This window comes from Chrysemys picta, chromosome 3, assembly GCF_011386835.1.
Source record: "Chrysemys picta bellii isolate R12L10 chromosome 3, ASM1138683v2, whole genome shotgun sequence".
In the NCBI taxonomy this organism is placed as follows: domain Eukaryota; kingdom Metazoa; phylum Chordata; order Testudines; family Emydidae; genus Chrysemys; species Chrysemys picta.
In genome coordinates, this window is record NC_088793.1 from 5,202,689 (window position 1) to 5,225,913 (window position 23,225).

At 57.2% G+C, this 23,225-nt stretch overlaps 1 protein-coding gene across 1 annotated transcript; it reads left to right on the forward strand.

Annotated features, from left to right (window-relative positions):
- Positions 1-527: 527 nt before the first annotated feature.
- LOC135982134 (dynein regulatory complex protein 1-like) lies at positions 528-21,264 on the forward strand. Its single transcript, XM_065587413.1, has 17 exons — positions 528-820; positions 1,556-1,643; positions 2,446-2,558; positions 3,961-4,144; positions 5,127-5,264; positions 6,342-6,428; positions 8,674-8,796; positions 10,107-10,246; positions 13,936-14,070; positions 14,437-14,672; positions 15,359-15,504; positions 16,761-16,850; positions 17,784-17,870; positions 18,253-18,446; positions 19,045-19,188; positions 19,999-20,101; positions 21,077-21,264. The coding sequence occupies exons 1-17, from the start codon at positions 681-683 to the stop codon at positions 21,131-21,133; spliced, it is 2,205 nt and encodes a 734-aa protein (XP_065443485.1). The 5' UTR covers positions 528-680; the 3' UTR covers positions 21,134-21,264.
- Positions 21,265-23,225: the final 1,961 nt, after the last annotated feature.

Below are 23,225 nucleotides of genomic sequence, written 5' to 3' on the forward strand. Positions count from 1 at the left end.
GCGCCGGTTCGCAGGGGGCGGGGCCGGAGCGCGAGGGTTTGCGGGGGGCGGAGCCTGAGGGACGGTTTGCAGGAGCCGGGGCCGGAACGCGAGGGTTTGTGGGGGCGGGGCCCAAACGCGGGTTTGCAGGGGGCGGGGCCGTAACGCGAGGGTTAGAAGGGGGCGGGGCCGGAGGGCGAGGGTTTGCGGCAGGGCGGGGCCGGAACGCGAGGGTTTGAAGGGGCGGGGCCGGAGCGCGGGGGTTTGCAGCAGGGCGGGGCCGAGCGGGTTCGCAGGGGGCGGGGCCGGAGCGCGGGGGTTTGCAGGAGGCGGGGCCGGAGCGTGAGGGTTTGCGGAGGGCGGAGCCTGAGGGACGGTTTGCAGGGGCCGGGGCCGGAACGCGAGGGTTTGTGGGGGCGGGGCCCAAACGCGGGTTTGCAGGGGGCGGGGCCGGGGCGCGAGGGTTTGCGGGGGGCGGGGTTCAAGCGCGGGTTTGCAGGGGGCGGAGCCCAAACGCAGGGGGCGGGGCCGAGGCAGAGCAGATTCGCAGGGGGCGGGGCCGGAGCCGAAGCCGAAGGGTTTGCGGGGGGCGGGGCCCGAGCGCAAGCCCCGCCGGAGCTCGCGCTCCGCCCCCGACGCCGCGCGCCGCGTTGCTTAGCGACGCTGGGGCCGGGGCCGGGGCCGGCCGGGCTGGGGGCGGCATGAGCCGGGCGGCGCTGGGCGAGGGGGAGCCCGAGGGGCCGGGGCAGCTGTGGCGCCCGTCGCTGAACTCGGAGGAGCAGGAGGAGCGGATCGCGGCTCGGCGCCTCCGCATCGCGGCCCGGCTGGAGGCCAAGCGCCGGTGAGAGCGGGGGGCCGGGACCCCCTCCCCGATCGTCCCCCTCCCGACCCGGCCCCCCCCCGACCCTGAACCGGGCCGAACCGGCCCCTCTCGACCGCCCCCCGGACCCTGAACTGGGCTGATCCGGGCCCCTCCGACCGCCCCCCGACAATGTGAAAGTCAGTGGGTTGGACGGGGGCAGCCTGGGGGCCCAACTGTGGGTCTTGGATGCCCGACCGGCCTGTCCCAGGGACTGATGCTTCCCCCTCCCTGGGCTGGTGTCTCCTGTAGCCAAGTCACTGCTCGGTCCGTGGGACACGGGCTGTGGGAGCAGCAGCCTTAGAATTAGGGGTCGGGGCCAATAGAAGACCAGCCGCCTTCTCTGCATTGGGCCCAACGGGCCGGTGCGCCTCTGCAATCCCTGCCAACTGCCTTGCCAACGAGACGTGGAACCAAACACAGAGCAATCCGCTGGAACTGACTAGGCAGGAGCCTCCCCACCGGACACTGACGTGCTCCACCATGGCAGTAACCCTGTAGTCAGTGCTAAGCTCTCACGCCATGATGGGGGGACCCCGTGATCTCCCGTCAGCGTCTGAGAGCATCTGGGTCCCTCTTCCATCGAGCGCTGCGCTGATTCGCCCTTGTGGGATCTGACAGGATCACAGAACCAGGTGCTATGGCTCCAGGGAGCTCTTTAAGCTATGGAAGATGACGTGTTACTAAAGTGTTTCTCTTCCCCGTGTCCCCACACAGGGAGGCCCTCGGAGAAGATCCAGATGCGAAGAAGGCTGAGGCAGAAGAGCTGAGCCGGAGCCACCAGCAGATAGAAGAAAGCAGACAGGTCAGAACTCAGCTATGGCAATAGAGATCAACACGGGCAAGTTGCTTAGGGCCCCTGAATCCCACGTCTGGCTCCGGACTCCTAGTCAGGCAGCCAGTGATGTCACAGCCCAGAGTAAACCAATGGACCTGTGTGTTTTGACATAGCGAGAACTAATGTTTGAAAAACATGTCCATGTGCCAGGCAGATCTACAACCATAAGCTCCTGAAAAATGTTGCTTCTGAAGCACCAGCTTCTTCTACCTATTCACCTTTAGGAGTTCCTGAAAACAGCCTCCTACTTCCAACTCTGCAGCTAAAGCCAGGCAAGCACCCGCTATACTGAGCTTCAAAGTACAAACCATGGTGCGTGGTACTCGCTCATCGCACTAAGGGTGTAGCGAAGCTAGAACCCACTGGGAAGAACTGGGCCTCATGGTGGTAACAATGATTCTTCGAGATGATTGCCTGCGTAGAGCTGCCCTGCAGGTGACACACATGCCTCGGGCGCATTCGGTTCCTTCCTGTAGATCGAGAATCTGTTGTGAGGCTCTGACCTAGTGAGGAAGGAGGGTGGGGCATGTGGGTCCATGCTGGGAGTCATCTCGAAGACCCACAGTCACCAGGGGAAATGAAACTTTTTTTCTTCTTCAGTGGAAGCAGCAGGTGCACAGACTACTTGTATTTAGGTACTAAATATGGATGTAGGAGCCAGACTTTAGACACCTTGGCTTGAAAAATGCTAGCCAAGTAGTCCTCCACTGCAAGGGGATTGGGCCCCTTTGCCTACGTGGGTTGCTCTGTCGTTTTGCTGTGTTCACAGAGGCTAGCTAAGCTGCTCAATGACGGCACGCAGCTAGTGACCAATATCCAGGTGGCTGCAGACGCAAGGGAGACCCAGAGGAGGGCTGAGGAGGACGAACTCCAGCGACAGAGGTAAGAGATCCCGCAGCTCTGCTGTGTCACTGGCAGGAAGATCTTTGCTCCCCTGCTAGGCCCTGCGCATCCCCTGACAGCGTCAGCTCGGAGCAGGGCCACCCACATGCCAATCAACTGGGGCCGCTTTGGCAACTCACTGGCAGGCGAGAACTGGGTTTAATTTACATCAAGGGGCAAATGGCAGCCACCCTCATCTGTCATATGCAGAGGTGGCAGGGAGAAGCTGCAGGTCCCAGCATGCAATGCGGCCTGCCTGATTGGATCTGGATGGAGCATTGCATGCTGGTGTTAATAGCTTCCCCAGCCCGCACTCGGGCACGGAAGGTGATGGTGATTACTTGTGAGAACGGTGTGGCCTGCAGGGTCTCATTTAGCCACCAGCCCTGGTTTAGAGGAGCCAGCACTGGCCTCTCCTCTTTGGGATTGCAGTAGAGAAGCCTGGTTGTTCAGCCCCATCTCCCTGCTGTGGGATTTACCCGTTATCATGGGCAAACAAGTCCAACGTTGCTGAATGGACCTGTGCCTCCTAAGAGCCCCCAGTCATTTTCATGGCACTCCCCAGGAACCTGCTGGGACCGGAGAGCCAGGGGACTGATAGGAAATCGTGAGCCTTTCACTTGTGGGTCACTTTGGGAGGGGACGGTGTGCAATGGTTTTGTTCTGGGCTAGTTCTTAGGTGATCTGTGTCCATCTCTCGGCTGGCAGCCTTGCTGGAAGTTTCCCTAGGAAAGACAAAACCCCTCAGTCCCTGGCGATGGCCCACTGGCAGGGCGTGTGTGTGAGGGAAGCGTGTGCTGCTGCTACGGGCACTGGACCTGCTCCATGGATGAATGGAGGCCTTGGGTCCCTTGTGCTGCAGATCCAGCACCTTCTGCTAATGCGAACCTCACTGGGTCGGTGCCTGCTGCTGGAGCTGGGCTTCCTTGGCCAAGCCCACTGGCAGCAGTGGGAATGGTGCAGGGGGGCTGCGACGCTGGCCTCCCGACAGACCCAGCTAGCCAGACGAGCATTTCCACAGCCGGTTTGTTCTGACCAATTTCTGCTTGTGTAATGTGCTCCCTTTGAATCCAGTGCATTCCCAGGGCTCTGGGCCAGAGACCAGTCCTGCAGCCATGTTTGTCGTGTCCTCTACATACTGGCTGCAGAGTCGTCTCTCTCAGTGCATGAAGCCTTTTCAGATCGGGAGATGGAGCCTATCGTTAGGGCTACAGAAAAGCTTGTTGCCCCACTAAGATCTCGTCTACCCTTTGGTTTGAAACTGATTTAGTCCCTAAAGCTGGTTGTCCAGGAAGACACTAACACGGCTGGAAATCTCAATGTGGACGGGGCCAAGGGCAGCCGCCGAACCCTCCACCAGCCCCAGTTGCGTTATCTGCCTTGTGCTGGCTGCTCTCTGCAGGCTCGAGAAACTGGAGAATGAATCCAAGACTAATCAGGACAAGTTTGAAGAGATCACCTCGAAATGGGGCTCGGCCAAAGAGAAAACCATCCCGCAGGACCTGTGGGACGTGCTCAACCTGCAGCAGCAGCAGTGTGCTCTGCTCATCGAAGAGAAGAACAAGCTCATCAGCGAACTGCAGCAGGTAGATTGCCGGAGCCAGGAGTGCGGGTGTGTGTGTGGAGACGGCTGTGGGGCACGGAGGGTCTTGCTGGAGCATGTTAATGTTAGAGGGACACTGTCCAAGAGTAAGTGACCCAGAACTGCCTGTCTCTTCTCTTAGGCCAGGGGACTGTGCTCCCCTACAATAACAAATCCATATACACAGACTCAGCATACACTCATGTCCTGGCAGTAACAGACCAGGACCCAAGAAACCTGTTCCATACTTTTCCCACCCATACCCAACAACCCTCCAAGTTCACACCCAGGGTTCTTCCCAGCAAGTTACTTGCCTCTCCCTCAGCTCTTCCGTTACCCCTGATTTCTCCAAGCTTTTGTGCTGCTGCTGAGGGGTGTGGGAAATACGGTTCTGTATTGTAGTTTAAATGAATTACTACTCAGAGCTCTGTATTGATATGCCTAGTAAGGAATCCATTTCTCAAAAAACATTTCCTGAATCTTTGTTGTTGTCTGTATTGTTACAGACATAATTGCTGACAGGTATTTTGAAATAACTGACCAAAAATAATTGAAACTGGTGTGATTTTTGACAAATAAAATGTGCAGAACTTTAAAATGTGTGCAGAATTTTAATTTTTTTTGTTGCAGAATTGTGATTTTTTTTTTTTTTTTTACAGAATTCCCCCAGGAGTAATCTCCCTGCCAATGCTTGATTGTTCCTGTAATTTACTCTTGGGGCTTTCTAGTCCTGCCCCCCTTAGTCCAGACAAGGGTTAAATAGCCCAGGAATTGGGGCTTCCTCCTCCTTGCTAGCAAGTGTAGTAGATCTTCCCATCATCTCTTCTCTCTCCTAACCACTGTTCTGTTCCTCAGTTCTCTTCCCTCGTCACTTTCCATAATGGCTGAAGGGGCAGATGCAGGATATTGATTGTTAGGTTCTCTGGCTTGTGCTGAAGCTCTGCAGAGCAGCGTTTCTCAGTTCCCTGTCTGCTCTTCTCCTGCAGGAGCTGAAAAGCAAAGATGACTGGTATGTGAAGGATCTCAAGAAGCAGTCAGACGACATTAACCTGCTGGTGGAGAGAATGGAGGAGCAGATCAGAAACCTAATGAAAACTTACCGTCGGGAACTCACGCAGATTGAGGTAGCAACTGGCCCCATAGCAGGATGGGAGCAAGCAGTGAATTATTCTCACGATAAATCCACCAGGGAGTTCTCCTTAATGGAATTATCTCCGGCAAAGGGGTCTCTTGCTCATTACACTGGCATTTCAGCAACACTGGGTTCTGGCTTCAGATGTTTCTGTGGACCAGAGCTCTCACTTTGCCAGGTAGAAGTAAAACTGGAGATGAACGGAGTGCTGCGGTTCTGGTTATGTGATTCTGGGGTGTTTCCCTCTCTAAGTTACTAGGGATCCAGTGGAGCCCAGGCCAGTAGAGACTGAAAGTTGCTTCTATGTGATGACTGTTCATTCCCAGATGTGTAAGGCCAGAAGGGACCATTCTGATTATCTAGTCCGACCTCCTGTAGAATGCAGGCCAGAGAATTTCACCCAATGGCCCATACGTTTTGGTTGAGCTAGACCGTATCTTTCCGTTTAATGTAAAAAGCAACAGAGGGTCCTGTGGCACCTTTAAGACTAACAGAAGTATTGGGAGCATAAGCTTTCGTGGGTAAGAACCTCACTTCTTCAGATGACTTGCATTGTTTTTTACAGATTCAGACTAACACGGCTACCCCTCTGATACTTGACAGTTTAATGTAGTGGCTTGTTGTGTGAACTGGATTTCATCCTCGCACCCACGCTACGCTGTTCACAGACATCTTCCTACAAACCGAGAGAGCCAACAGCCCGCTTAACCCCAGACCCAGTCACACCAGCTTTTGTACCTGGCAGCTGCTGGTCTGGGGTGCTGTCGGGGCAATAGGGAGAGCGTGTTGTCTCACGGTTAGAGCAGCGCACTTGGAATCCCGAGGACTGGTTCTCTTTCCAGCCCTGCCGCTGAACCCTGCTGTGACCTCGGGCACAGGGAGAGGATGCTGTGCTTGTGCCTGGGTGGCACCTGGCAGCGATCTGGAGCTGGCTTCTGTCACGGAAGCCTCTTGCCACTGCTCCTGGAGCTTGGCCCGGTACACAAGGCTTGTCCAGCGCTGGCAGCAAGCCGGGAGCGGGCCTTGCGGTGTGCCCGGCGACCCGCTCACAGCACTGTCTCCTCCTCAGAAAGCTTTCGAGCTGGAACGGCGAGAGCTGCTGAGCAGCAACAAGAAGAAATGGGAGCAAGTCATGCAGGCCCACAACGCGCAGGAGGTAAGGGCCCTAAGGGGAATTGTGATCAGCGAAGGAAGGCTCCTAGGCACTGAGCAGCACCATGTCTCAGTCCCTGGGCCCGCTCTTGACATTGAAGAGCCTGGGGTCAGAAGGGGCCAGGTGTGGGCAGAGAGCAGGTGGGCTAAAGCCCAGCCCTTGGCAGGGTAATGAATGCTTCACTCTGCCCTCCTCTTGTAGGGCTGATGCCTGCTACAAGGCAGGCGTAACTCGGCAGCCTAGCAATGCAGGATCAGGCTGCCCTGCGCTCCCTGTCCTTAGCGCTCCGTACCTTGAAGAAGACACGGGAGGCTGGGGAGACGTCAGCTGGAGCACTGTGTCCACTGGGCGCCACACGTTTGGAAAGCTGTGGGCAAACTGGAGAGAGTCCAGGGGAGAGAGACAGAACTGATAAAAGGGTTAGAAACCCTGACCTATAGGGAAAGGTTAATAAAACCAGGCCTGTTTAGTCTTAAGAAAAGAAGACTGAGGGGGGGACCTGATAACAGTCCTCAAATCTGTGAAGGGCTGTTCTAAAGCAGATGGGGATCGATTGTTCTCCATGTCTGCTGAAGGAAGGACAGAAGTGATGGGCTTTATCTGCAGGAGATTTATGTTAGTTATTGGGAAAAACTCTCCAACTCTCAGGGGAGTGAAGCTCTGGAATAGGCTTCCCAGGGAGGTTGTGCAGTCCCCATTACCTGAGGTTTGTAGGAACAGGCTGGACAAACCCCTGTCAGGGGTTGTCTCAGTGGCGGATTAATGATTTTGCCGCCCCCAGGCCCTGAAATAATTGCTGTTCCTGGTCCCATATGAACTTGTTTTAGTTTTTTTACAAATTCGTTTGAACTAAAATGAATCTAAATTTCATTAAAATAATTGAACATTTACAAGTTTTATTATAAATAAAATTACAAGTACAGCGGACCCTCGCTTGAACACACGTCTGTATAGCGCGATTTTGCTTATAGCGCGGGACCACGCATGGATCCAAAACTGAGAACCGCTTAATTTCTTCCTTCCAGTCATATTATTAACATTTAGGAGTCTTGCGAGTATGTTTACTAAACGGCGTCGCGCCGTCATTGGTGGGTTCAATACGCGCTATGATTGGTAGAATCGCAGCGTCACTGATGTCCCGATTACAAAAATGCTGCTATTATAAATTTGCCGCCCTAGGCCTAGGCCTTGTCGGCCTAGGCGATAATACGCCGCTGGGTGCTCTAGGTTCACTTGGTCCTGCCTCAGCGCAGGGGGCTGGACTAGACGACCTCTCGAGGTCCTTTCCAGGCCTACGTTGCTATGACTTTGTGATTCTATAACCTCAGAAAGGTAGGGCTGGAAGGGAGATCAAGAGGGCTTCTAGTCCAGCCCCCCACGCTGAGGTAGGATGAAATATACCTCAGTGTGGGGGGAGTACTGGACTCCGTTGTGCTAGGACACACAGGATTCCCACTTCCTTCTGCCCTGCCCCCGTCACTACTGCCCCTTCAGCCAGGGCTGGTTGCTTTGCTCTTATGACGGAGGCCAGCCACCTTGGAGCGTGGAGTCCGTGCAGAGGGCCCCGAGATACCTCAGTGACGGGCAGACTGGAATTGAATGAATAGACAGGGGATCCCGTAGGTGGTTGGTCTTTTTTTTTTTTTTACTCATTTTTTGTTTGATTGACTGTTGGGCCACATCCTCAGCTGGCGTAGATCTGCCGAGCTCCCCCGGACTTCAGCGGAGCAATGCAAATTATACCAGCTGAGCTCTGGCCCCGGCTTTGTACCCGGACTCCTTGCTGCACTGTGGCTCCTTGGTGGCTGTGATGTGCCTGGAGCAGGAACAGCCGGCATCACTTCAGGGGTCTGAAAGGAAAGGGACGGAATGGGCACCCGATTAGCCTGGCTAGCAGCACATACCGGGTGGGCAGGCGTTCAGGGACTAGAGCAGATGGCTGGCTCTGTACCGCCTGTTCCAGTCACACTCACACTACACCCCGTGTGCACTGTGTGTAAGGGAAAGACATAGTGTTAGTATCTGAAGTAAAGACTGTCCGGTGTTGGGCACAGGGAGTGACACTCCTGCCTGGTTCGGTGATAGCCCAGGGTCCCTTGTCCCCACTGGGCTGCTGCCTGGGAATGATCCATATCCCTCCTTGCTTTGGACTTGCCGGGGCAGCTGGGATTGGGAAGGCTGAGCAGCCGATCAGAACCGTGGCGATTCTCTGCAGTCATTTGACTCTCCTCTGGTCTCCTGCCCTCAGCTGGCGAACCTGATCACCCGCATGCAGAAAGTGGAGGAGTACGAGAAGCAGCTGAACCAGCTGCGGGTGCAGGATGCCGAGGAGTACACTACCATCAAAATCCAGCTGGAGAACGACGTACAGGTGCGGGGAGCAGAGACACAGGACCCCACTGAGTGCATGGGGCCCACAAGGAGAACACAGCAACCGCTCGGTGGCTGTCATGGGGAAGGGACTCTTTCTTTTTAGCAGGGCTAAGCTAAATGGCTACATTTCCGCAAACTGCACCACTTGTACTGAGACGGGAGAGAAGGGCAGCAGAATCAAACTCTCAGCCTTTCTGGGCTTGGCTTCCGTGTACAAAAAGTTAACAGTAGCAACCCGCCCCCCCCCCCCCCAGCTGGGGTACCCCTAGGGTTCCTCCCTTGTGATTGCTCAACATGCCCCCTAGATCCTCTCAGACAGTCACTTCCAGCTCTCTTCTATCCAGAGGGAGTAGTGAGCCTCATGTATTCGTGAGTTGGCCGTGCTTACTTGCGATCAGCACCTGCTCTTGGGGGGCGGGGGGGAGGTGTTTCAGGCAAACACTGCCCCCCTGTTACAAGGATAGAAACCTTCATGCATGTTAGTTTTATCGGACTAGGCTCAGAAGGCACTTCCCTCTGGATAGACTATTCCAGAATTATCCGTGATTGTGGCTTCCTGTGAAGCCACTTGTACTGACCACTCAGCCGAGAGACTGAACTACCCGGATCCCTGGTCTGCCCGGCACGGCAATTTCTGTCTTCCTAAGTAACCACCATTCATATTGCAGACCTTGTGACTGAGAAGTAAAATAACCCTCTTCCTACCGATGCGTCTTCAAGTGCTTGAATGACAACCTGTCCAACAGGAGGGAGGCAGAGAGATTCTCACACCTGCACCTGGATTGTGCGGCTTTAGCTCGGACAGTAGATGCTGCCTCTCGCCCGTGTGCTGCCATGACAGCTGAGGGCCCCTTAACACTCGCGCTGACGTCGCTTGGCTGGGGGCTGCTGGCAGGGAGTTCTGAGCCGGTGACTCCCCTTGCCAGCCGATGGAACAGGACCTGGTGCACGGCTGCCCATGCTGCTGCCTGAGGGGTTGGCATGGGGGCGAGGAAGCTGATGCACTCTCTGTCCATGGCACTGAGTTGGTGGGTGACAGGCTAAATGAGGGGTTCGATAGCATGGCAGTACAGGGAATGTCTGTAGCACCTTGGTATCAAGGAGGGCTTCATACAGGGCTCGTCCTTTAGAGAAGGAGCTTCATTGTAAGACTTCTGCACTGTCCGGTAGAACCTGGGGAGTCCGTTCTAGGCACCCTCTTTCTAGAGCCCCAGGGCCAGCCATGTGATGGCAGGGAGGGGCTCTGGAGTTGCAAACCTTCCCCTGTCAACAACAGAGGATGGCTTTTTATTTTGTTTGGAATCTCAGATCCTGGAGCAGCAGCTGCAGCAAATGAAAGCCATTTACCAGCTGAACCAGGAGAAGCTGGAATACAACTTCCAGGTGCTAAAGAAACGGGATGAGGAAAACACCATCATAAAATCCCAGCAGAAAAGGAAACTCAACCGGTAAAAGATCAGCCCAGTTTGTGTGGGGCTGGGGCAACGCCTGCAGCCATATTCAGCACTCTCTGGGTCACGGTCCATGTTCTCACTGCAGCCCACAGCCCTCTCCCTCCCCCCACAAAGATTGAATATAATCGGGCTTTGCACAGGGGCTCTGTGAGCAGAGTCCTTCCCCCTCTGGGGGTGCTGCAGCCACTGGGCTGGGACAGGGGTGAGGAGTGACCCATGTTCAGGCGCTAGGACATGCTTGCGTCCTTGTATGTCCGGCTCTGGCTGTATGTATGGATTTATTTACTCCTGGGGAAATTCTGCACGGGTACAGAATGTACGTCCCCCACGGATATCTTTGCTTCCCCACAGAAAAATGACTTTCTGATGGGGAAGCAAAAGGAAGCCACAAGAGCGGTCATGCGCCCCTCCCCAGCAGTATGTTTCAGGTGCCCAGGGCAGCCGGCAGAGAGGTAAATCACTGTGGGGCGGGGGCAGGAATGGGGAACACCCGGCTGGTGGCTCCTACCCTGCGCTGGGTTTAGCTGCTAGTCCCGGCTGGGCTGGGGAGGACGGGGTTTCCTCTTCCCCTGCATGGCATCCAGGGCTGGGTCAGACCCACCCCCAGATTTCTCCCCCGGCTGCAGGTAGCTCTGCAAACTCCCCTCCCACCCCACTTCCTGCACCCATCACTCCTCAGCTGCAGGGGGAGGGACCCCTGTACAGGGAGCTGCTCCCCCATCTGCCCAACTCTCGTGCATCCAGACCCCCTCATCCCCAGACCCTCCTGCCAAGCCTCACCTCCCCCCTGCACTCAGAACCCCTCCGATGAGCCCCACACCCCCTGCACCTGGACCACCCCAAGTCATTTGCACCCGGATCCCCACCCCACCAAGCCCCAACCAGCTGCTCCTGGATCCCCACTCCACTGAGTCCCACTCCCCCAGTATCTGGACCCCCCACAGAGCCCCCCACATCCAGGACCCCCCCCCCGCTGAGCCCCACCCACCTTTACCTGGACCACCCTGCAGAGTCCCATTACCGTTGCACCCAGAACCCCCTGCAAGCCCCTGTACATCCAGATCCCCCCCGACCTCCCACTGAGCTGCTCACACCCGGATTGCCCCACACAGAACCCTCTCAACCCACATCTGGGTCCCCCCACACTAAGCCCCTCCAGACTGGGATCTTGCCTTGCGGAGCCTGCCTGCCCACACCTGGTGCACCTGGCACAGCGGGGCAGGGCTCTGGGCTGTTTCTGGGGCAGGCCCAGTCCTTGTGCTGTGTCAGGGTTGCGTGCAGCCTCACCGCTGAATCTGTGCCCCGGGATGCGGGGTGGAGCTGCAGGGTGATCTCCCACCTCTGTGCAGCCAGTGGCCTGTGCTCCCCACTGCCAGGCTGGAGCCCCCACATTTATTTGACAAAGGGAGGGATCAGTAAGGAAACTTACCTTAGTGAAGTCAGAGAATGTAGAGATAGAGTGAGAAAGGCCAAAGGCCGTGTAGAGTTGGACCTAGCGAGGGGAATTAAAAGCAATAGTAAGAGGTTTTACAGCCATATCAATAGGAAAAAAGCAAAGAAAGAAGAAGTGGGGCCGCTGAAGACTATAGCCGGAGAGGAGATTAAAGATACTCTAGGAATGGCGCAATATCTCAATGAATATTTTGCATCGGTGTTTAATGAGGCCAGTGGAGGTATTCGGGATACTAGCACCGTGACAGAGGGTGAAACAAACCTTGAACACCTTAATGGGGCTAAGTCGGGAGGACCGGACGATCTTCATCCGAGGATATTGAAGGAATTGGCACGGGAAATAGCAGGCCCATTAGCGATAATATTTAATGAATCTGTAAACTCGGGGGTGGTCCCGTTAGACTGGAGAATAGCTAATGTGGTTCCTATTTTCAAGAAAGGGAAAAAAAGTGATCCGGGTAACTACAGGCCTGTTAGTTTAACATCTGTAGTGTGCAAGGTGCTGGAGAAAATTCTGAAAGAGAAACTAGTTGAGGACCTGGAGATTAGTGGCAATTGCGATAAATTACAACATGGTTTTACGAAGGGCAGATCGTGCCAAACAAATCTGATCTCCTTCTTTGAGAAAGTAACGGACTTATTAGATAAGGGAAATGCGGTGGACCTAATATGCCTGGATTTCAGTAAAGCGTTTGATACTGTACCCCATGAGGAATTATTGGTTAAATTGCAAAACATGGGGATCGATATGAAAATCCAGAGGTGGATAAGGAATTGGTTAATGGGGAGAATGCAGCGGGTCGTATTAAAGGGTGAACTGTCAGGTTGGAGGGAGGTTACTAGTGGAGTGCCTCAAGGTTCGGTTTTGGGACCCATTTTATTTAATCTATTTATAACTGACCTCGGAACCGAGTGCAGGAGTGGGCTGATAAAGTTTGCGGATGATACGAAGGTGGGAGGCGTTGCAAATTCGGAGGAGGATAGGTATATTCTGCAGGGAGACTTGAATGAGCTTGTGAATTGGAGTGTCAGAAATAGGATGAAGTTTAATAGTGAAAAGTGTAAGGTGATGCACTTGGGGATGACTAATAACAATTTTAGTTACAAGTTAGGGACGCATTGGTTAGAAGTAACGGAAGAGGAGAAGGACCTAGGGGTCCTAGTAGACCGCAGGATGACTATGAGTCGACAATGTGACGTGGCGGTGAAAAAAGCCAATGCGGTCTTGGGATGCATTAGGCGAGGTATATCTAGTAGGGATAAGGAGGTCCTGCTTCCGTTGTATAAGGCGCTGGTGAGACCTCATTTGGAGTACTGTGCGCAGTTCTGGTCTCCCATGTTTAAAAAAGATGAACTCAAACTGGAACGGGTGCAGAGAAGGGCGACTAGGATGATTAGAGGAATGGAAAACCTGTCGTATGGAAGGAGACTAGAGGAGCTTGGGTTGTTTAGTCTGACAAAACGAAGGCTGAGGGGGGATATGATTGCTATCTTTAAATATATCAGAGGGGTAAATACAAGGGAGGGAGAGGAATTATTCCAGCTTAGTACTAATGTGGACACGAGAACGAATGGATATAAACTGGCCGTGAGGAAGTTCAGGCTTGAAATTAGACAAAGGTTTCTGACCGTCAGAGGGGTGAAATATTGGAACGGCCTTCCTAGGGAAACAGTGGGGGCGACGGACCTGTCTGGTTTTAAGATTAAGTTAGATAAGTTTATGGAGGGAATGGTTTAATGGTAAAACATAGTAGCCAAGGAATACCGAACAATGGTAGGTAAATAATATAATGGCTAACAGGGGTCAGGCTAGAGACTCTTGCCTAAATGCTCGGGGTCTTACTGATCGCCATATTTGGGGTCGGGAAGGAATTTTCCTCCAGGGTAGATTGGCTGAGCCTCTGGAGGTTTTTCGTCTTCCTCCGCAGCATGGGGCAGGGATCACTAGCAGGAGGGTTCTCTGCCAATTGAAGTCACTAAAACACAGGATTGGGGACTTCAACAGCAGAGTCCAGGGAAGGGGTAGGGACGGTTTTGTGGCCTGCAGCATGCAGGGGGTCAGACCAGATGATCATAATGGTCCCTTCTGACCTTAAAGTCTATGAGTCTATGAGAATTTGAAAATATTGGGTGCAGAATTTTAATCTTTTTGGCGCAGAATTTGTAATGTTTTGGCACCGAATGCGCTGGGGAGTAATTTGTTGTTGTTAACAGCCTGCCCTCCTCCTCAGGCTGCATGACGTGCTCAATGCCTTGAGAATGAAACTGGCCAAACAGATAAAGCAATTCCAGGAGGAGAACCAGACCCTGACGGCCGACTACAAGCGCATCGTGGAGCAGTACAAGGATCTGCAGAGAACGATGAGGTACGGTGTGCCCCAGAGACGCGTCCTCTCTTTGCGCGGGGAGAATTCGCATGAGCATTTGAGGGCAACTTGCCAGGACCCCCAGGGCCTCAGCAGAGAGCAGCCACCCTCCCCTGCCTGCTTGGCTCAAAGTCGAGCATTGCTGGGTGGCCTGTAGTCTCTGTGATCTGCTCCACTGTCTTCAAGTTAAAGGCAGCTGCAGCCCTGTTGTGGCACTCGACGGGCAGCTGTGGGGAGAGGTTAATCTCCGAAGCCTGGGACTGAGCATGTCAGGGGCGTCTGACCCACGGGGGGACCCCAGTGTCCAGGGCATGGAACGCTGCACGGGACAAGCCAGTCACCGGCAGGGCCTTTCCCTCCCTGCAGACACTTTGCCGTCATCGATGCCCAGAAGTTCCTGGAGCTCTGGCTGATGAACGAGGAGGAAGCCAAAGGGCTGGCGTGGAAAGCTCTCGAGGCCGATCGCGTCATTCACACCCAGCAGCTGGGGCTCCCCTGGGTGGAGCCTGACTCCTGGTTCCTGGACAACGTGGGCCCCATCGTGCACCGCAAGGCAATCAGATCTGCCAGCAAGCTGGCCCAGGAAGTGATGGCATTAACAGGTGGGACACGTGGCGTCTGTAATTCCCCCAGGATCTGAAAGCCCTTCCCATGTGCTGATTGCTGACACCTCCCTGCACCCCATCCCGGAGGAGGAGGCTGAGGCCCAGAGGGGTTCAGCGACTTTCCAGGAGGGCTCAGTGAGTCCTTACGAGGCGGGGATAAACCCCCTGACCCCAAATCTCAGTGCCCTGCTCTGCTTTGCCTCTCCGGGGTGTGGAAGGAAAGCGAAGGGACCTGTCGTCATTGTAAATCCCCTGGGACAGCCAGACCAGATCTCTTTCTAATGACATGCACCTCTGCCCGCTGGCCGAGGCTGGGGTGGCATCACAGCCAGCCCTGCACCTTTTCTGCAAATCCCGTTTTAAAATGGAAACTCCTCCGCTCCCAACCACCCCGCACCCCCCTGCTCCTCATTGTCTCCAGCTCCTAGAGGCCAGTGCAATGACAGCCGCCCCTGCAGCTGTGAACTGCTTGCTGAGGTTTGCATCAGCTGCTGAAGTGGTAACCACACGAGATGGCTGGCACTGCTTCCAGACAGGCCTCCCAGCATCTCCCCTTTCATGGCTCTCCATCCGACAGCCCTCTGAATAGACTCCTGTGCTGATTCCCCAGGGGTGGTTACCTGTGCCAGGTGAGTGCAGCAGGTGACAGGTCTTCTGAGCTTCCCTCTCCCCTTGTGCTTCAGAAAGCAGCCAGGAGGAAGAGGAGGAGGAGGGTGTGGAGGGAGGAAGAAAAGAGGCAACAGCAGAGGCTGGAGAGGAAGTTAAACCTCCTCGGCACATCTCGGTGAAGTCTGTCAAACACATCCTGGAGCTCCTGTGCGACGAGTCGGTGAGTCCGTCCTTGCCAGCTCCGACCGCAGAAGGCTCTGTGTCGGCCCTTCGTCGGGCCGGTCCTTCTCAGAACAGCTTCTTGGATCTGAGGATTGTCTTCTTTTCCTGATCCCCCACTCTGCTTCCAATGGGTTCAAATGTCATCGGTCCAGGGTCAGGTCCCCGTGCTTTCTACAGCAGCACCCGGCACAGTGCGGCCGTGAGCTTCCACCTGCCCGGGCAGCATCTCTTGCTGCAGAATGTGTGTGTGAGGGGAGATGCTGACGTGTTTGGTGCCACCTGCCTGCCACACCTTGGGGGAGGGGGTAGAACGGGGCTGGTGCAATAGAGGATACATCAAAATGGCAATTAGCTAAGCTGCGTTTGCAACAGCTTGTAGGGATCTAAAAACGTCCTTCCGGGGAGTGTCCTATGGATCGGCAGGGTCAGACAGCTGTCGCGCCATGGCACAGGCCCCGGGAGATCCCCCTGCCAGGGTAAACACAGCCCTGCAGGAACTCGCAGCCCAGCGCCCTCAGCTCTGCCAGTTGTCCAACAGCGACTCAGTGAGCGCGAGCCCTGCTGGAGACGGCTCGGGCCTCTGACTCAGTGACACCTTCCACATCAAACAGCTGCTGGACGGGGTGTCACAGCTGTCACGTACCAGATGTGGCCTGCGTAGAGGGTCCACCCCAGAGGGATACACGGGTTTTTAATACACTGCCCGCTGTGGCTGTCACCAGCTCCGGAGAAGAGGGTTCTACCTGGTGCCACCTACTGGCTGAACAGTATAATTCAGTTTGGCATTCCCATACATCCTGTCCCAGCTGATGCCCATCAGACGCACTAGAAAGTGATCTCCAAGTGCACAGGGGGGTGTGATTTCCGAGGTAACCAGGCCCTGCCCCACCCTTATCCTGCTGTTGTGTGAATGCTAACCCCCCAGGAGATTGGGCTTTTCCACACCCCAGTCTGCGGCAGGTTAGGGTATGTGCAGTGGGATTCAAATCCCCATTGCAAATGTTATTTAAAAACCTCTCTTAGTACGCCCAGGGCAGGAGGTTCAGAGCTGTGAGCTGTGCTACATTATAGACCTGGAGGAGAAATGTTCCCATCCCTCTGGATCACTTGAGTCCTCGTTATTTGAGCATGGAGGTTAGCACAGAGTAACTGGGCTGTGGCTGGCTCTGGGTGAGTTAGCGGCTTTGGGATCCTAGTGTGAATTGAAACACTCGCTCCTGTGAACTCGACGTCTTCCTGTGATTTCCTTCCAAGGGCTTCCTGATAGAGACCAAACTGCTGGGACTCCTGCAGCCTCTGGAGAGGCACGAGCGCTCCCTGATGAGGCTGGATGCAATCTTTGCGGTTGGTTGGGCGTCTCGCACAAAGCACATGGGTAGGGGCACTGCAGGAACACACCCCAGAACCAGCAGGGTGTGCTGGGGAAGGAGTACGGCGCCTGCGGGCTGAGAGCTGCTGGTGGATGATGCAGCTCCACAGGGGCGGCCCTGCTGAGATGCTGCCGTTAGAAGCTCGTCACCTGCAAGGAGGGGAAGGGAGGAGGGGCAAGTCCCGTGCACATGTAACTTCCCGTAGGACTCAGCGGGGCGATCTCGTGTGCTCTGGTCCGGGAGTTTAGCTGGGGAAGGGGCGGGGGGGAGGCTCCCTTCCCAAGGGGGATTGAAAGGCAGAAGGAATAAGAGAAAGGGGATGTACCTGAAGCCAGTTCCTCTCTTTGCCAACCCTAGTGCCATCAGCTCCCACTCCCCTGGCACTCCTGCCTCGCTCCCACTGATACCCCATCCCCAATACACTCCTGGGCCTTCCGGCTCCCACCCTGTCCTGCGTCGTTCCTAGTACAGCCCTCCATTCCCCCCATGCAGATATCCCTGCCACTCCCCCTAAGACTCCACTTTTCACGTCCCCTTCCCGCCGGGCCTACCCTCTTGAGGTCCTTTGTGGCCACCACCCTTTTGCCCGAAGAGAGCTGGGCTCCTCTTCCCTAATTTGGGAAGAGGGATGGGTTTGGAGCTGTGTGACGTACTCTCTTTCCCTGGGGAAGCATGTGCTGCTGCAGGGCTCCCGGTGTCTGACATCTCACTGAGAGAGACCAAGAGCTTGACCTGAACCTGGTCTTTGACTTGCCCCTGCTGAGCACTCCTGCTGGTCCCGCGCCAGCCCCCTTTGCATTGGGAAGGGAAGGGCTGTGAATTTAGCTTAGGCCCCTGGGAAGGGACCAGAGCAACATCTCGGAGTCCCAGCTGCCACCTGACCTGCCGTTTCTCTGCCTTTCTCCAGGCCCTCGAAATTGACAATGAAGACGACGTGTATACGCTGGTGGATTTCTTCTTGACGTTCAAAGCCCAGCAGGTCGTCTCCAGCCAGGTACGATGAACGTGGGCATCGTGGGATGAGACCCAGCAGCCCCGGGAGGAGATGGGGCTTGTAAAGTCCCGCACTGGGGGAGGGAGTTGGTGTCGCTCTTATCAAGAGAACCGGCGTGGTCCAGCGGCTGCAGCCATGACGCCATTGAAATGGGCGAAGTCTAAGCTGTTTCCACCAGTGCTGAATTTGGCTCCCAGGCCCCTGTGTTTTGTGCCCAGTAAATACAGATGTCACTAAAGCAGGGCTCCGGATGGCTGGAAGCCTCCCGGGTTTGCAGTTTAGGGTAGAGGTGCTGTGGGCTGGGGGGAGCATTAACGGGTTAGCTGTAGTTGGAGCCTTGTGTGGCTGGAATTCACTCCCGGTGCGTGTGGCTGCCGGGCAGAGTAAGGAGTGGGCAGAGGAGCAGGGCCCTGAAGAACTCGCTGTGGATTCAGCAGACAACGAGGGATCGGCCGCCCTGAAGGAGGAAGGCACGGCCCATCAGAGCTCGGCGGCGTCACCGTCCTCTTTGCTCTTCCATCCCGATGACGTCCTCAAGGCCCTCAAAGCATTTGTCCGGGACTTCCAGAAGCCGAGGTCAGGTTGGGCCGTGCGCGGAGCTCGTTAGCTGGGAATGGGGCGGGGAGCTGGTTGGGAATATGAGGAGTAGGAGAGAACGGGCTGCAGGAGTAGCCCCTTGATCTGAGCGTGTGAGCTGGAGGAGGGGAAGGGCCCGGGAACCGCGGGAGTGAGGCTGGGGAGAGTGGAAGAGGGGCATCTAGGCTGGGGATTGGCTGCCAATGCAGTGGGCGGGTGTGCTGGGGTATAGAGGTTGGGCTGGTCTGCTCAGCAGTGGAAAGGTCCCCGCCGTCTCCCCCAGGCACAACTGGTTTCTGTAGGCGACATTGACAAGAGGTGGGGCAGGGTGGGTTCCCCACAGCGAGTGGGGTTCACTCGGCACGGGAGAGCTGTGCAGTGGGGAGCAGGTTGGATCGGGTGGGGTGAACGTGGTGGGGCAGGCAGACGTGAATGAACAGTTGTGGAGGAGAGGAGCCAGTCACTGCCCGCAGGGAGCTGTGAGGCTTATGCCGGCGCTGCCCCAAGCAATGGCCCCTCCTTTCAGACCTGGCGGGGTGACTGAAAGGATGGGCAGAGCTGTGCCCTGAGCCCAGGGCTCCTCTCTCTGCCCCCGTAGGGACAAGCGGCCGCAGGTGAAGAAGGTGATGGAGGAACGGGACAACTCCAAGGACTCTGAGTATTGGGAGGCCCTGGCTCACGTCATCCCAGAGCCAAAGCTGAAGGTTTGGGATGCGCTGGAGGCAGCGTTGGAGAAATACTAGTAAGTGCCCCAGCCGGGGGCCCCCAACCACCCCACCCTCGGGTGTGAGGGCACCAGGCCTGGCAGTGCTGACGGGGCTTGTCCTTAGAGACGTGCTGCAGACACCAGCCCTCTGGGCTGCTTGCCCCCCAAGCTGCCAGTGCACACCTGGGGGGCTTGTCTTCACGTGGGCTCAGCTTGGGGAAACCTGCAGACACTGTCTGTACAAAGGGTTAACTGGCCATTCATTAACTCCGGTGGAGTCCAGCTCCCAGTGGGGAAGCGCTGGTTCCTGGCCCAAGACCCCTTGCTGGGCGGTGGCTGGAGGTAGGGTGACCCCTGGTGGTGGGATAGTAGAAGATCAGTTTCTTGTATGTGGATGATTCATGTTTGGCTCTTTCCCATCTTGGAGTGCTCTGTAAATGACCGGAGCGTGACTCTGCAGCGCCGTCTCCTCTGATGGAGGTTTTCCACCAGTGACATTCACAGCATCAGTCGCTCGAGCAGACAGAACCCTCCCCCCAGCTGAGCTTCCCAGTCCCTGGGCCCCCTGCAGTCAGCGGGGACCGGGCTATGTCAGTGGCGTTCTCTGGGCTACACTCAGCCATGGAGGGCGAGCTGGGAAGAACACAGGATCCATCTGAAACGCCAGGGGCAATTTGTGGGCGACACAATCAGTTTAGCCAGGCGGGGGCACCGCTCACCCCCTGCTCTTGAGAAAAGCGGGGCCACAGCTGTACGTGTGAAATGCAAAGGGGGCATTAAAAGCCAGGCCCCTGAGGAAGAGGCTTTGCCGTCGGGAGGTTTCACCCATGTCCCTTCTTTGTGAAGCTCCGTGCTGAGCCAGCGGGCGAAGCTGCTCACCGATCTTGACGGGCTCCAGCAGCAGAACACGGAGCTGCACATGCTGCTGCATCAGTACGTCACCTCCAAGGTGAGTGGGAGAGCTGGTACCTCGCTGGGACAAGGGCCCGGGCTCTGGGAGCTCCCCTCACTGGCCGTTGGAGCGCTACGGGAGGGCTCATTGCTAAGGGTGCCAGAGGCCCTGCATGGCAGCTGCCCCCATGGCCCTGTGGCAGTGAGCAAGGGTGAGGGGAGGTGATGCAGCGTATAGCCGGCCCGGCTGACACCTCGCGGGCTGCAGGCAAGCAGAAGAGGTGGTTTCTGAGCGGTGGGAGGTGGAACAGGCTGGTCCTTGGGGCTGCAGCCAGGGCCTACCCGTGCATCCTCTGCCAGCCAAGGTGGGCAAGTGGAGTGGTGGAGAGATGCCAGGGGGATGGGCAGAGGGCCAGGAGGGGCTCTGAAGGCCAGCAGAGGGTTGCGTAGTGGGGTGGGCCCAGCAGACACCTCTCCAGGGGGTGAAGTGATCGTGTGTGTGCAGAGAGAGGATGCCGTTGGGACAGATGAGCAGAGCAGGAGAGAGAAACCAACCCCGCAGTGTTTGGACTGAGATGGGCAAAGGGTCCTAGGTCCCCGGCGTGCAGGGTTAGCGAAGGTGCCAGGTTGGGGGACGGGGGGCACATGCAGTACGTGCCTTATTGTTCTACGACGTGAGTATTCAGGGCTGGGAATCCGGCGCCTTCCCAGACGCAGCACTCGCTGTACACGGAGAGGACAGGTGGGGATGAGCAGGGGGCGCTCACTGTCCCTGAGCCCTGCTGAGCGGCAGTCACCTCCCATGGGAACGGGGAGCCCCAGTACTAGAGTCCGCCTGGACCCGGCAGGGGAATAGAGCAGCTCTTCTCCCCCCCGCGGCTGGGATCCGGAGTATAACGCCAGCAGGCAGAGAGTAGTGGCACCTCGTCCCCGCCCAGAGTGAGGGCCCCGGGGACTCTTCCAAGCCAGTGGGTGTGGTGTGCCCCCCGAGAGCCCCCTCACCCTCACTGTGGCCTCGGCTTGTCCTGCGCAGGTGAACGAGGAGCTGCTGATTCCACCCACCCACGTGATCGAGTTGACGCCGCCGTGACCGGCAGGGGGCCGGGAGCCCCGGCAGGCAGCGGGAGGCCGTTGCTGTATGTCCCTACCCACGAGCCCTCGGTGCTGGATCCAGGGCATTCCCTGGAGGGCAGCGACTGCAATAAACCCCCCTTTAAAACAGCCCGGCTGCGGGGGTGTGACTGCTGAGGAGACACACTGCTCCGCCTCTTGATCAGCCCTGCCCCCCACGCACCCTGAGCCTCCCCCCTCCCGCCCAGCCCTGGGGTCAGCCCTGGTCTCCCTCAGTGGGGCTGGGAGGTGGCCATGTTCTGGGGGGCGGGTTAATTAGAGACCGTTAGCCTGAGTAATGGCAGTGCAGTGGAGTCCAAAGGGCACGTAGGAACAGTGTGCAGACAGCACCCCTCACCCCCCCGCATGAAGTAACAGCCGCAACCTGGAGACACACATGGTGCCCGGCATGGCCTAGGCATGTGCTGTGCAAAGCGAGGCCCAGCTCTGCAGGCAGGACACGACGCACGTGCATTGCACGGTGGGGGGAGCACGTCCCTGCTTCACTAACTGACACGGCTCAGTCCCGCGGGGGCCCCTTCCCCCACACGAGCTGAAAGGGCTACCTACAGCAATGGCCGGGGGGCAGGGCAGTGTGTGTGGGTGGGCCTATGCTGGGGAAACTGAGGCACTGAGTGTTTGTGACCGGTCCAAGCTCACGCGCCAGGGCAGCAGCAGAGCCCTGGCTGGGTGTAAGTGCTGAACTTGCCCCGCCCTTTAACCAAAGACCTGCTGGCGGTTCCTCTTCCCAAAGCCTGGGCCTGCCTGCTTTGCTAAGCCACCCGGCGCTGCGCTGGTTAACGGGGGCTGCGCCAGTGAGACTGGTACACCCCTCCACCCCCGCTGCCTACCCGGGGGGTGCAGGTCGTTCGAACCGACTGGTATCGCTGGGCCTAACCTCTACCGCTGCGAGGCACCTTCATGTATAAAGCTGTGTCCCCGCCGGGGGCGTCCCCCCCGTATATGGTACAGTTACACTGGTACAAAATGGGGTGGGGGGACGTGCAGGCCTCAGACCCACCAGCATAGGGTTACCATACGTCCTCTTTTTCCCGGACATGTCCGGCTTTTTGGCACTCAAACCCCCGTCCGGGGGGAATTGCCAAAAAGCCGAACATGTCCGGGAAAATGGCGGCTCTGTTTAAGAGCCGGGCTGCCTGAACGCTACCGGCTTCGGGCAGCCCCCTGCCTCCAGACCCTGCGCCGCCGGAGCCCGGGACGGGAAGTGCCCGGCTGGGGGCGCAGGGTCTGGAGGCTGCCCGGCAAACCGTGAAGCCGGTAGCGCTTGGGCTTCGGGCAGCCCCCTTGCCTCCGGACCCTGCGCCCCCAGCCGGGCACTTCCCCTCCCGGGCTCCGGCGGCGTAGGGTCCAGAGGTATGGGGGCTGCCCAAAGCCCATAGCGCTCGGCTCTTAAACAGAGCCGAAGAGTCGGGGAGGAGCAGAGCCCCGGGGGCTGGAGCCTCCAGCCGCAGGGGCTCTGTGTAACTGACACAGTGTCAGTTACACAGAGCCCCAGCAGTTGGAGGCTCTGTTTAAGAGCGGGGCTGCCCGAGAGCTACTGGCTTCGGGCAGCCCCCTTGCCTCCGGACCCTGCGCCCCCAGCCGGGCACTTCCCCTCCCGGGCTCCGGCGGCGCAGGGTCCGGAGGCACGGGGGCTGCCCGAAGCCGGTAGCGCTGGGGCAGCCCGGCTCTTAAACAGAGCCTAAGAGGAGCAGAGCCTCCAGCTGCGGGGGCTCTGCTCCTCTTCGGCTCTGTGTAACTTATACAGTGTAAGTTACGCAGAGCCGCCGGAGCCCCGGAGGGGAAGTGCCCGGCTGGGGGCGCAGGGTCCGGAGGCATAGGGGCTGCCCGAAGCCCAAGCGCTACCGGCTTCACGGTTTACCGGGCAGCCTCCAGACCCTGCGCCCCCGGCTGCGCGCTTCCCCTCCCGGGCTCCAGCTGCGCTGGGGAAGCGCCGGCCGGGGGCGCAGGGTCTGGGGGCTGCCCAGGAAACCGTGATGCTGGTAGCACTGGGGCAGCCCTTTCCCCCTGGCTGGGAGTGGGAGGGAAGAGGGGGCGGAGTTAGGGTGGGG

Coding starts and splice junctions, on each gene's coding strand:
- LOC135982134 (XM_065587413.1), top strand. CDS start 681: ATGAGCCGGGCGGCGCTGGGCGAGGGGGAGCCCGAGGGGCCGGGGCAG. Junction 6,429..8,673: donor AGGCCCACAACGCGCAGGAG/GTAAGGGCCCTA, acceptor TCCTGCCCTCAG/CTGGCGAACCTGATCACCCG. Junction 14,071..14,436: donor GATCTGCAGAGAACGATGAG/GTACGGTGTGCC, acceptor CCCTCCCTGCAG/ACACTTTGCCGTCATCGATG.